The 12,146-nt window shown below is 32.5% G+C and overlaps 1 protein-coding gene across 1 annotated transcript in view; it reads left to right on the top strand.

Annotated features, from left to right (window-relative positions):
* The window catches only part of LOC127720330 (basement membrane-specific heparan sulfate proteoglycan core protein-like), a 202,921-nt gene that overhangs the window by 138,024 nt on the left and 52,751 nt on the right, over positions 1–12,146 (top strand). Inside the window, exons 58-64 of the mRNA XM_052226900.1 lie at positions 1,864–2,136; positions 3,716–3,865; positions 5,096–5,236; positions 7,116–7,261; positions 7,689–7,806; positions 8,189–8,312; positions 9,450–9,604. Coding sequence (XP_052082860.1) covers positions 1,864–2,136; positions 3,716–3,865; positions 5,096–5,236; positions 7,116–7,261; positions 7,689–7,806; positions 8,189–8,312; positions 9,450–9,604 — 1,107 coding nt within the window. The remainder of the gene's footprint in view (positions 1–1,863; positions 2,137–3,715; positions 3,866–5,095; positions 5,237–7,115; positions 7,262–7,688; positions 7,807–8,188; positions 8,313–9,449; positions 9,605–12,146) is intronic.

Below are 12,146 nucleotides of genomic sequence, written 5' to 3' on the forward strand. Positions count from 1 at the left end.
TTTGCAATTTTATTTCACATGTTTTTCGAAATATTGAAGATAATTTTTCGCAATGTTTCCTGAAAATTGATAAATATCAAAGCAACGAAGAACTGTTTGTTTTTGTTCGTATAATGACGATTTAATGTCGTGTTTGTCTGTGATGACCCCCCTTTTCGGGATTCTTGAGAATTATAGTTATATCGTACCGCATGAGGATGACACATATCAACTGAGCAATAATGTTTGGGACTTAGTTGTAAGAAATGAAGACAAAGTAACATTATGAAAATATTTTTAGTAAGCTGAAATGTATATTTATTTTTTACATGTTTATGTCTTGTATTAAAGATATTTTATTTCTTTCCCATTTTTCAACATTTGTGTCTGGAAAGTTGAAATGTTTTAATTGAATGGTTAAATTTAAATTAATTATGATAATTGTTAAAATTAAATCAATAAAGGAAATTATTGCCCAGTTACAAACACTACCAGGGGATAATTTCTTTTTGAGTTATATGTTTCAGCACATGTAAATTTGACCCCAACTTTAGTCTGGTAAACGTGTTGTCTCCTTGTGAAATATAAAACAAATAACTTTCTGCTAAAGTCTTTTATTGATATAAAGTTAAAACCTTCTTACTTCTCACTAGACAACACTCCTGTCAGGTTTAATTCTTATATATATGTGGATGAAAAATAAAAGTCCCCAAAACATTAACATGGCAGCAATTGCTTTTACAGCCTTTAAGGCTTTGATTATGGTCTAGTGGTAGTTTTATTTTGCCAAATTATTATCTTGACATTAAGGTAGATTCACTGTATACTGCCATCTTGGATTGTACAACAGCAGTACACAATCGGTCTAGTTCTTTGCCTAAATCTTTAAATTTTGAGACAAATTTGCAATTTATGTGTAAGACTGCTTATTTGTATAAAGAAAAATAGGTTTTTCATTGTGTTATCCCAAAATGTTTAAACAAAACCAAATATTTATGTTTTTGAAATCAATTTTTCAACGCGGCCATTTAAGGGGAGGTAACTTTTATAGTAAAAATTTTATACTGGAATGGTAGTGAAATTTTTATTTTTTTCTTGTAGCAAGAAAACAAGTTCAGTGACACCATTTTTTCTTTTCATTTTCTTAAAGCATATTATAAAACCTATCATCTCATAATTTATTTAAAAATTCTATCTCATAGATTTCTTTTTATTCACATAAAATGTGTTTTTTCATGAACAATCTATACAAATTTGGGCAATTTTGCACGACTTGTAGCTTAAAAAATAGCACTGTGACCCATACTTTTTATTATATTTTTGAAAAAAGCATGGTTAAATCTTCATTTTGGCAAAGTATAAAAAAATTCTATCTGAGGAAATATATACCGATGACCCACCTTAAATTAGGTATCTGCCGCCTTAACATTAATCTATTATCAATCAACATGGGGAGAATAAAATACTTTTTTCATCCATGGAAAACTGTATATTCTGGTCTCCTTAGCTTAAATACTGTTACCTTAAGGAACCAGTATACACATAGCTCAGCTCTGCGTTTTTTTTTTTTTTTCATGTGTACTTAATTTTCTTTTTATTACTATTGATAATCAATTGAAATAATTCTTTCATTAAATAAATTTGATAAATAAAAAAGATTTTTTTAAGGAGTTATATTTACTGGTAATGATTTTGTGAGAAAAAAATCAGGTTTACATTAGAATAATCTGTACAGTTTTCTAGGTCATATTTTCACATAGAAAATAATTTGTGTAATATTAAAAGATGCTAAGCTGTTTGTATTATTGGGATTTCCCCAGATGCAAGGTGTAAATTGAATACCTCAAACTAATTATTAAAATGTACTGAAAATACATATTACAGCACAACAAGTACAGCCTTCTATAAGAATCGAACCGACTTTCCAAACTGTGAACGAATTCGAGACAGCAGAATTCAGATGTGTTACAACTGGTCGACCCGCACCAACGGTAGAATGGCGAAGAGGAACTGGTACAATGAACCCTAGTGCTGTAATATCTGGTGGTGTGTTGAGGATACCAGCTGTTCGAAGAAGTGACGAGGCCCAGTACTACTGCAAGGCATCAAATGTAGCAGGAACAACAGAAGTTAGAACTATTCTTTATGTAAAATCAAGTAAGTACTCGTGGACATAAATTTGTTTAGGGCTATTCCATTAAATTGGATGGGGGAGAGAAGGAAGGGACTTTCAAAATCTCTCCACTACCAACACACTTTATGTAAATTTGCATATATCTAGCCAAAAGTGTATTCTTTCTTTTATTTGTTGTTTAAACAAATAAATTACCTATAATCCACTCGAATTCTGAAACTGTGAATTGAAACTACAGTGAGACCCAGTTTTTATGGCCCCGCAACAAAGTTGTCGGTTCCATATAGTTTTACCCTTGTCCGTCATTTCGTCATTCTGTCAATTATACACAATTTTTTTCTAAACGCCTTCAGATATTGGGCTGATTTTTGGTATGTGAGTTAACCATGATGAGTTACAGATCAAGTTTAGGTTTTGTTCCACTCTGCTAATTTTTGCCAAAATTACGGGCTAATGGATTTTGATAAATTGTTGAAAATCACAGTTATACAGACTCTTTTTCTAAATGCCTTCAGATATTGGGCTGATTTTTGGTATGTGAGTTAACCATGATGTGTTACAGATTGGTTTAAGTTTTGTTCCACTCTGCTAATTTTTGCCGAAATTACGGACTTTAGACTTTGATAAATTGTTGAAATTGCAGATTTTTCGACTTTTTGAGACGGGGTCACTTGTGTCGTTCCGACACATCTAGTGTCAACATGAATTTATATTACTACAGTTATAAGGTAGTCATTACATAAAACTGAAAAAAAATTGTACAAGGATGCAATACAAAACCAACATCAAAAAATTCAAACTGAATCAATATTAAAAAAAAATTTGTTTGAAGAAGATTCATTTGTGATATACTTTAACCAGGACATGGATAAAAGCAATTATATGCCATCATATGCCCTTCAACATTGTGAACAACCCATACCTTACAGTCAGCTATAAACAACCCCAGCATGAAAAATTTGAATCTATTCAAATGGGAAAGCTAGCAGCCTTATTTTCACAGAACAATTTACAAAAAAATATTACAGACATGATCCAAGGACAATGGCTGTATACATTAAAGCTAGAAGTGCTATTTACCAATAAAACTCCTGAACAGCATTTTTATAACATCAATATCATACATTTCTTGTCAGAAGAAATTTTGCTACACGGTTCAACGGATTTCAGCTACGAACAAAACATTGAAATATTCTTGGCAGTTCAAACATTCATACTCAGTAGCAAAAGATTTGTCATATGATTACAATCATCTTGTTTAACAAGTAATACTTATATCTTAAATAATTGTGTCCATTCAGAAACATACACTTTATTATTGTATATCTGATGTAAAAAAAAAATTTTTTTTCTCTTTTGTGTTCACAACCTTATTACATGTATATGTTTTGTTTGTTTTCCATCTAGTGTAACATTGTTAATTTTTTTACACTCTTCTCCTTGAGTATTACAATATGAAATGTTCTTATTTGAATTAGGAAACGGATTAATATAAGCTAACAGCTTGTTTCTGGATCCTATTAATTATTCACTTGTATACCAATAAAACTCCTGATATTGTTTTCAAATTAAAGACACTATACACATGATTTCACATTTCAGATCCACGACCACCGACCGACATAACAGTTATTGTAAGACAAGTAGCCATTATAGCAACAATAGGAAGTACTGAACAACTTATTTGTTATATTGACGATAATTCAGTCAGACCTACGTTGATCTGGTCAAGGAATGGAGGTCTTCCATCAGGTGAGTCATATAAAGCCAGCTTTTTATTTGCTTTCATACATTTGTTTTCAGTTGGTTGGTTATATTAAATTTGAGACCTGTCAACTTTTCTGATTTATGGGGGCTTTCATCCGTCATCCATGAGAGGTGTTGACTTGACTCTTGAAATCCTCCCATTATATAAACTGAATAACTCAAAACAGGCATTCAAGGAAGTTAGAATGGCACTTAATTGACATATACTCATTCAAAACCATAGTATATAAATAAGAATTGACACCCCCTCAAAACAAAATAAAAATGAAAAAAAAACTAGAGGCTCCAAGGAACCTGAATCACTAATATGAGGAAAAATCTTAATATTTTTTTTTATATATAAATCTTGGAAGCCCCCTTCCCACTATTTTAATCCCCCCCTCCCCCCCCCCCCCCCCCCCCCCCCCCCAAAAAAAAATAATTAAATACATCTAGATTTAAGACAATTATTTTCTTGTTTGAAATGAATCTGATGCTGATTCTTAATCTCATTTACAAAATCAGGTTCAAAATTTCATGCAGTTCATACAGAAACACTGTTGAGGTTCATTTATGTCAAGAAGTCTGATATGAATTTGACTGTTTGAAAATTAAGATCCTGGCATATAAGTCCTAAATAAATGACCAAAATCATGTCCGAAAATTTCCGTTCCCTTTGTCTTTTTGGTATCTTCAACACCTTTTTTTTTCACTGAGAGATATTTCGTTTAAATATGTCTATCATTTGTTTGTCGCTCATTAAAGAATTAGGAACCAGTGGGACTCTAACTTGGGATGGAACTTGAGAGCCTTATGAACAGGAAAAACAATATATTCGGATGTGAAAGTCCATTTATTTACAAATGGATACTATAGTTACCATTGCAAGTTAAAAAATAATGTCAATATGCAGTACACAAAATCTTGTGCGGTTTACCTAAGCTAAGAATACCCTAAGTAGGAAAATTCTGCACATGTCTAATTTTTGCTATGTTCATGGTAGGTGTTTTATCGCAAAATTAACCCTTTGCAATTGTTTAACGGCCCGCTTATGATTTAAATGCATTGTACAAGACAATAGAAGGCCATTAAACACAAAGAAGATTTCACTGCCAAACTAAGATAGAAGTAAAGTCAATAGTTCACAAAATCTTGTTTAAATAAATCAATGTCTCTATTTTATTTCTGTCATATTTTTTACTTTTGTTTTCATTTTGAATCTTTTTCATTTTGCAGGCTCTGCACAAGACAATGGTGTTTTGACCTTGAACAACATTCAGCCATCTTTTGCTGGTTCCTATGTGTGTACAGCTATAACACCAACTGGAGACAGGGGAACAGGAACAACTACTCTGACTGTACGACCTGAAATAGAGAGTAAGTACAATTGAACAGGATTTGAAGACTTTATTACAATTTTGAAATCATTTAGTTGGATTTAAATAACATTTTCTTTTGCAAATATGCAAAATATACTTGCTCAACAAATAAACAACAAACAAAATTTATTGACCTCTAATACTTCATTATGTACAAGAGGATAGCATACAAATAATGCATTATTCACACATTGATGACCAAGAACAATTTGACTTTTAATCATATCACTTGTATGAATGCAATTATGGAATAATAATGACCTCTGGCTTAAAACAGGTCTCTCTGATCATGGAAGTATTATATTGACAGGAACTACAACGATTAGGAAGCACTTATTTATAACCCTGGTAGCACTGTAGAAAAGATATGGAAACTGTCTTATTAGTACGCTTCCGTTAATTTCTTTTGTGACTATCTGCGATGCCGCGGTCATAAATTGACCAGAGATATTTCTTATCAACCACATGGTTTTTATCCAGACAGGTTAACTTCAATACCTGTCAGAAAACACCTTGACTTATTTCAATCGCCTAGGTTGACATTTATTCATGACAACTTATTTAAATAAATCGACAGATGCATAAAAAATGAAAATCAGCCAAGAATTAATTATTCTACAACGATTCAAAATAGTGAGTGCCATTATTTTATTTCTTCAGGGGTTAAGTTATAACTGTGAAAAGGGTGTGTTCCGGTTACCGCCAGGTCACGAAAATTTTCTTAATAAATATATACACTGTGACGACCCGATTAATGTATATAGCAACGGACCTGGATTACCCTGGAAAGTAGAAATTTTCAGTTTTAAATGTGAAAATTAATCAATCAAGGACTTAATATCACAGAAATTATACATAACAAATATAGTTAAAAAAAAAGACACACCTCGTTATTTATAAAAAAAATTATTTATATAAGTGGGTTTAAATTTTTTGACATTTGTGAAATTCAAAACTGCTAAAATATTCGTATTTGAACGAATTTCATCCGATAATATGCAGCCGGTGTCAATATTTCTATTTGTCATTTATGAATGTGCCAATCTTGACTTATGATTTGACCCGTATTTATCAATTTGAGAAAAAAACTAGACTTATAAAATGTTATGGAATAGCTAAAGCATCTCTGTCCCTTAAAATATTTTATCACTATCTGTCCAAATGATACTAGTAAATATTATTGAACAGATGCAGTACTTACAAAATTTCAACACATCAGGGCTCAGCTGAAACATTCGTATACCAACCAATGGTTGGATTTAGAGCGAAGCTTGATAATTCCTATATTTATTTCAAATCTCTTTGATCTTTATTTTTTATCAGAACAATCATTTTACAATCGTCTTAAATATGCATGAAATGTGTGCCACTGGAGTAAACCGTAATTATATAATCACCACTTGCGATATATATTACATATAGTGCAATTTCTTCCGAAAAATAAATCAATAAACATGGGACATTTATTCAATTAATATGGTGCAAATTTCCATCGTCAACGTGTTTTTCTATAGAATTAATGATGTCTCGCACAAATCCATCAATCTATCAATCGGCACACATATGCAGATGTAGGGTAACGGAATCTGCCGAGGTTTGCTGATTGCTGTTTCCTAAGAATTTATCACAACTTTCGATTTCTTTGTTTATTTCCGTAATCATGAAAGCAACCGAAAATGACGATATTGTAGGGCACCACACACTGGTGTGTAAATAAGGTGTCATGTTTCAAGTTAATTAACATGTCATTAAATTGCACGCGGCATCTCAGATGAAACGTTTGAAGTCGGGTTGTAGTAGTTCCTGTCAATATAATACTTTCATGCTCTGATGTACTTTGAGTTTAAAGTTCAAGGGCATTTTTCTATTTTGTATAGCCACAGTACCAACTGCTACAGTAACACCAGATAGAACAACTATTGCCCAGGGAACTACTGGTACCATTAGATGTAGTGTAACTGGTACCCCACAACCAAAGATCACATGGTCTAAATCTAGAGGAGAATTGACAGCCAGACATCAGGTAAACCTAGTTTTCAAGAAAATAAAAATTGAAAAAATGAAGTTGGATATTTTTGTTGATATAGATATGCAGTCATCCATCTGTGAACACATTTTATTTCTTTGGTTTATTTTGACATTTGAATATTTCCACTTCGAATTGAGAATAATTATTTCAAGGAATATTTTTCCTTGTCTATATTTAAAAAAGAGGCCAGAGTAAGATACTCAAAATAATTTTGGCCTGAATTATTTTTCAATACTGTTTGTATGACAACCTATAAAATATTAATAATTATACCCCCACAATTAAAAAAAAGAGAAATTCACTCTTTTTAAATACACATATTTTTTTTTATTTATCAGATGAACTTGATTTATATCAAGTGACATTTTAATTTTATAAATTGAATTATCAACCTCTCATCTTATTATGTCTGTATTTCTAGGTCGTAGGAGAAACATTGAGAATCACAAATGCCCAAATAGAGGACCGTGGTGTATACATCTGCCGTGCTGAGAATACTGCCGGATTAGGACAAGGCTGGGCTATTGTAGAAGTTGAAAGTGAGTACAGTTATACTGTTTATAAAATTGGAAGTTTTACTTTTGAAGTGAGTTTGTAAAAAATAATGTGATATGGGGTTTTAGAAATCTCAGAAATGAAAAAAAACGAGTTGAAAAAGTTTGCATATCATCTTAAGATTGCCAGGATTTTCAAACAAACAGAAACTCCTATCATGATGCAAATTGTAGAAAAAATTCAAACATGACTTAGAAACCTTGGTCTTATTTCAATTAGAAGATTGTGCTTCAGCTTTGAAATATTGTGTTATATATATGTTATAAATATCCAAAATAAACATTCTGAAAGGAAATTATGTATGAAAATTTGTTGTTTTTACCATAATTGATTGATATCTAATATAAAAGTTTAATCTTGTTTCAGGAAGAGCCAAGCCTAAGTTGGACATCTATCCAGCAATATCTCAGACAATAAAGACGGGAGAAAGTGCATTGTTCCAGTGTCGTGTAATGGGTGGAGATCCTCCTCCAACTGTAACATGGTCTCGGTAAGATTTAACAATTCTCAATTTTATTTAAAGACATATTGAAATTTGCAATTCCCTCAAACAGGTTAGACTTGGAATGATGTGTAACCGGAGAGCATGATTCTATTGCAAAATCACTTGTCTCCACTGGGACTCGAACCCAGGACCTCTGTGTTACAAGGTAGCGTGTTAACAGACTGAGCCAAAGAAGTACTTCCTTAAAGCTCAACCACTTACGGCTGACTAAGTATCTACTAATGAAGGGAAGCAATTCCGTCACACTTCCCCCACCTCAAGAGACATCATACCATTATGACTCTCACACACATACCCTAGCTAGAATTCCTCTCTAACCACCGTGGGTTTTTTAGTTGGGTGCCAAATATAACCGGAGACCATGATTCTATTGCAAAATCACCTATCACCTCCGGGACTCGGAACTCAGGACCTCTGTGTTACATGTACAAGGCAGGGTTTTAACCGACTGAGCTAAAGAAGTACTTCCCTAGATCAACCGCTTACGGCTGACTAAGTATCTACTAATGAAGGGAAGCAATCCTGTCACACTTGTGTGATTCAATTGGTAAAGCGGAAATGGGAAATGTGAATAGTGTATGGTTTATGGTGTAATGGTGTATAGTGAAGGTGGGAAGTTAGCATCACTAAAGGATTGAATCTCCCATAAAAATTTGATCTTTACCATTATAGAACTTGATTTATCAATTACTGTAAATTCAGAAACTTTTGTACTCTTAGTGTTTTTAATATAAAGATAAGGAGATGTGGTATGGTTGCCAATGAGACAACTATCCACCAAAGTTCAAATGAAGTGGAGAAAACTAAAGGCCTATTTTATAACAAAACATTTTACGACAAACAAATATGACAGTCATGAATCAACTACAACCAATGAACTACAGGCTCCTGACTTGGGATAGGCACATATAGTATGTGGTGGAGTTATTATTATTATTATTGCTTTAAGTTTTGGAATTTTATGCTAAAAAGTATCAACAAAAAATCATTGCATGCTTGAACTAGTTGCAAATTGAATGCATGACCTGCACTTGAGGTTTCGCACACCACAGTTAGACTGGACAGTGGTCTTTTTTGGTACAAATATAATACTAACCTTGTCTTTTAATAATCTCTATTCAGAGCTGGAGGAGAACCAATGCTGTCCACCATAGACACGATGGAGAATGGCGTCATCATGTTTAAAGGCGTGACTGGGGAGGAGGCAGGTGGCTACATTTGTACAGCCACAAATGAAATGGGATCTGTATCAGCTACAGCCACACTTATCATTCAGGGTAAGGTTCAAGTTTGAAAAAGGAACTACTTTTTAAAAATGAATTTGGTTTTCAGTTTAAAATCACATCAACAATGAAACTGGAAACTTTTTCAATGTGGAATAAAAAGAGTTGAACTATTCCCATGATGTTTTCTTGCAACTGGTGATCTTTTTTCATTTAAAAATTACATCAGCAATGAGACTGGACACATTTTCAATGTGGGATAAAGAGTTGAACTATTCCCATGATGTTTTCTTGCAACTGGTGTTTTTCTTTTCATTTAAAAATCACATATACAGTAATATTGGAATCTTTCTTAAAGTGCGACAATTAGTCTAAGAGCTAAACTATTCCCATGATGTTTTCTTTCAACGTGTTTTTTTTTCATTTAAAAATTGCATCAGCAATGAGACTGGAATCTTTCTTAATGTGGGACAATTAGAGTTGAAAGATTCCCATGATGTTTTCTTTCAACTGATCTACAAAAATGTATATCTCAATTTTACATGTACACAGTTCTTCAAAATATTTTCTGATCTTACTACCTTACTCTTAGTAAATTATTTGATGTGATCATTTGCTTTTATTGAAAAGGAGATTAAGTCTTGCTGGTATTGTACACACCATCTTATTTTCATGGATACTTTATTCGCCTTTTCTAGCCGACTTTGTGACGATTAGTTTTCAGGATTTTCTAGTTAGTGTAGTTGTAAAAATAATTCTATTACGAAAGATGAAAGTTTTTATTCATGTTATTTTCATACTCAAGAAAGTTGCGAAAGTAAAATCGATTGGAAAAATCAGTTGGTTTGCAGTATTTATTGAAGTTCTGCACCTCACTATTTGAAGTTAAGGTGGTACATAACACTACAGGGAGATAACTCTTTAAGAATCAGCTAATTGTTTTAATCACATTCTATTGTTAAGGAAATATTAAGCTTCTCAATGATCAAAATTAGTGATTGTCAAACTGCTATATATGCAATGAAATTTTTCCGATAAAGTGTGTGGTTCAAGTTTTTTGAAATTTTTATTTTCTTGTCAAAAGGTCAAAGTAAATATTTTGTAAAAATTTTATGAAATTAAACCATCCAAATTAATTTTAGTCAAGGTGTTTGACCAAGTTTTGACATTGAAAGATGATAGTTTAATGAAAATTAGCTTAAAAATTGATGTATGCTTACACATATATACTGAGAGTCAATAGAAACACAACACAGTATATTGAAACTTGGCTTTGAAATAGACTTATGCAGAAATATACTAAGTGCCAACAGAAACACAAGACAATTTATTTCTTCAGTACCATTTTGATTTAAATTCTTAAAGCTTTGCTTTTTATGCCCCCGCAACTGAAAGTTGGGGGGGCATATTGTTTCACCCCTGTCCGTCCATCCATCCGTCTGTCCGTCCGTAATTCCGTCCGTCCCATTATGGGTATATAGTTATTCCAGATAACTCCTCCTACAGTTTGAATGCTAGGAAGTTTTCACTTTTCTGGCTGTTTGTACATATATTGAAGGTGTGCATGTGGTCAGGGTTTTGATTTATATTAATATTTGCTCTTTTGGGAGATTGTTGAACTTTGTCATTTTTTTTTAGAGTATTTACTTGCATAAGAGGTGCATAGCGTTTCAGGATAACTCCTCCTACAGTTTGAATGCTAGGACGTTTTCACTTTTCTGGCTGTTTTTACATATATTGAAGGTGTGCATGTGGTCAGGGTTTTGATTTATATTAATATTTGCTCTTTTGGGAAATTGTTGAACTTTATCATTTTTGGAGTATATACTTGCATAAGAGGTGCATAGCGTTTCCGGATAACTCCTTCTACAGTGAACCATAGACCTATGTGCTCTCATTCTCAACTTTGTGTATTTTAAAATAACACTTTGCATCTGTGGGGGCATCATTTGTGTCTCCCAGACACAATAATATCTCAAAGAAAGTCCTACATTGACTTTGTTATAATACAGTTACTTCAAAGTGGAGTGTGGGGGCATCACTTTGTCTAGTTTCAGTTTTGAAACTTGTGGTAAGTCAAAAGCAAAACTCACAGATGTTCACTGGACCAAATGTATATGATAAACGTTAAAAACTATTTTGTTATCTTTAGGATCTCAAAATTGAAATTGGCCTTGATGGTTAAACTATCTAAGCTGTCTATTTTACAAAGATCGTTGGTTCTCTCCTTTCACTGTGGCTTTCTCCCTAATAAAAAAATGACTGCACAATGTGAAAGTGGCATTAAACACCAACAATCAATAAATTCAAATTGAAAATTTTAGAAGGTTACAGGAAATGTTCTGTAGATATCCTTAAGGATGTTCGCTACTCTTGTTTTTGACTTTTTGTCAGATGTTCAGAATCCTCTAGTTTTATCCATGTAGTGCAAATAAAAATTTTGCCTGCTAACCCCTTCTTTTCTTTTCATAATTTTATTGCATATAGTTTTAAAAGTCGTTTTTTGAAAATTTTGGTTATTTTTTCATAGTTTTTGAAAGGAAAAAGGTGTCAATGTTAAATGTATGAAAAATCTAGAGAGAACCATTTCTCGCCA

Source organism: Mytilus californianus, unplaced genomic scaffold, assembly GCF_021869535.1.
Source record: "Mytilus californianus isolate M0D057914Y unplaced genomic scaffold, xbMytCali1.0.p SCAF_11, whole genome shotgun sequence".
NCBI lineage: Eukaryota > Metazoa > Mollusca > Bivalvia > Mytilida > Mytilidae > Mytilus > Mytilus californianus.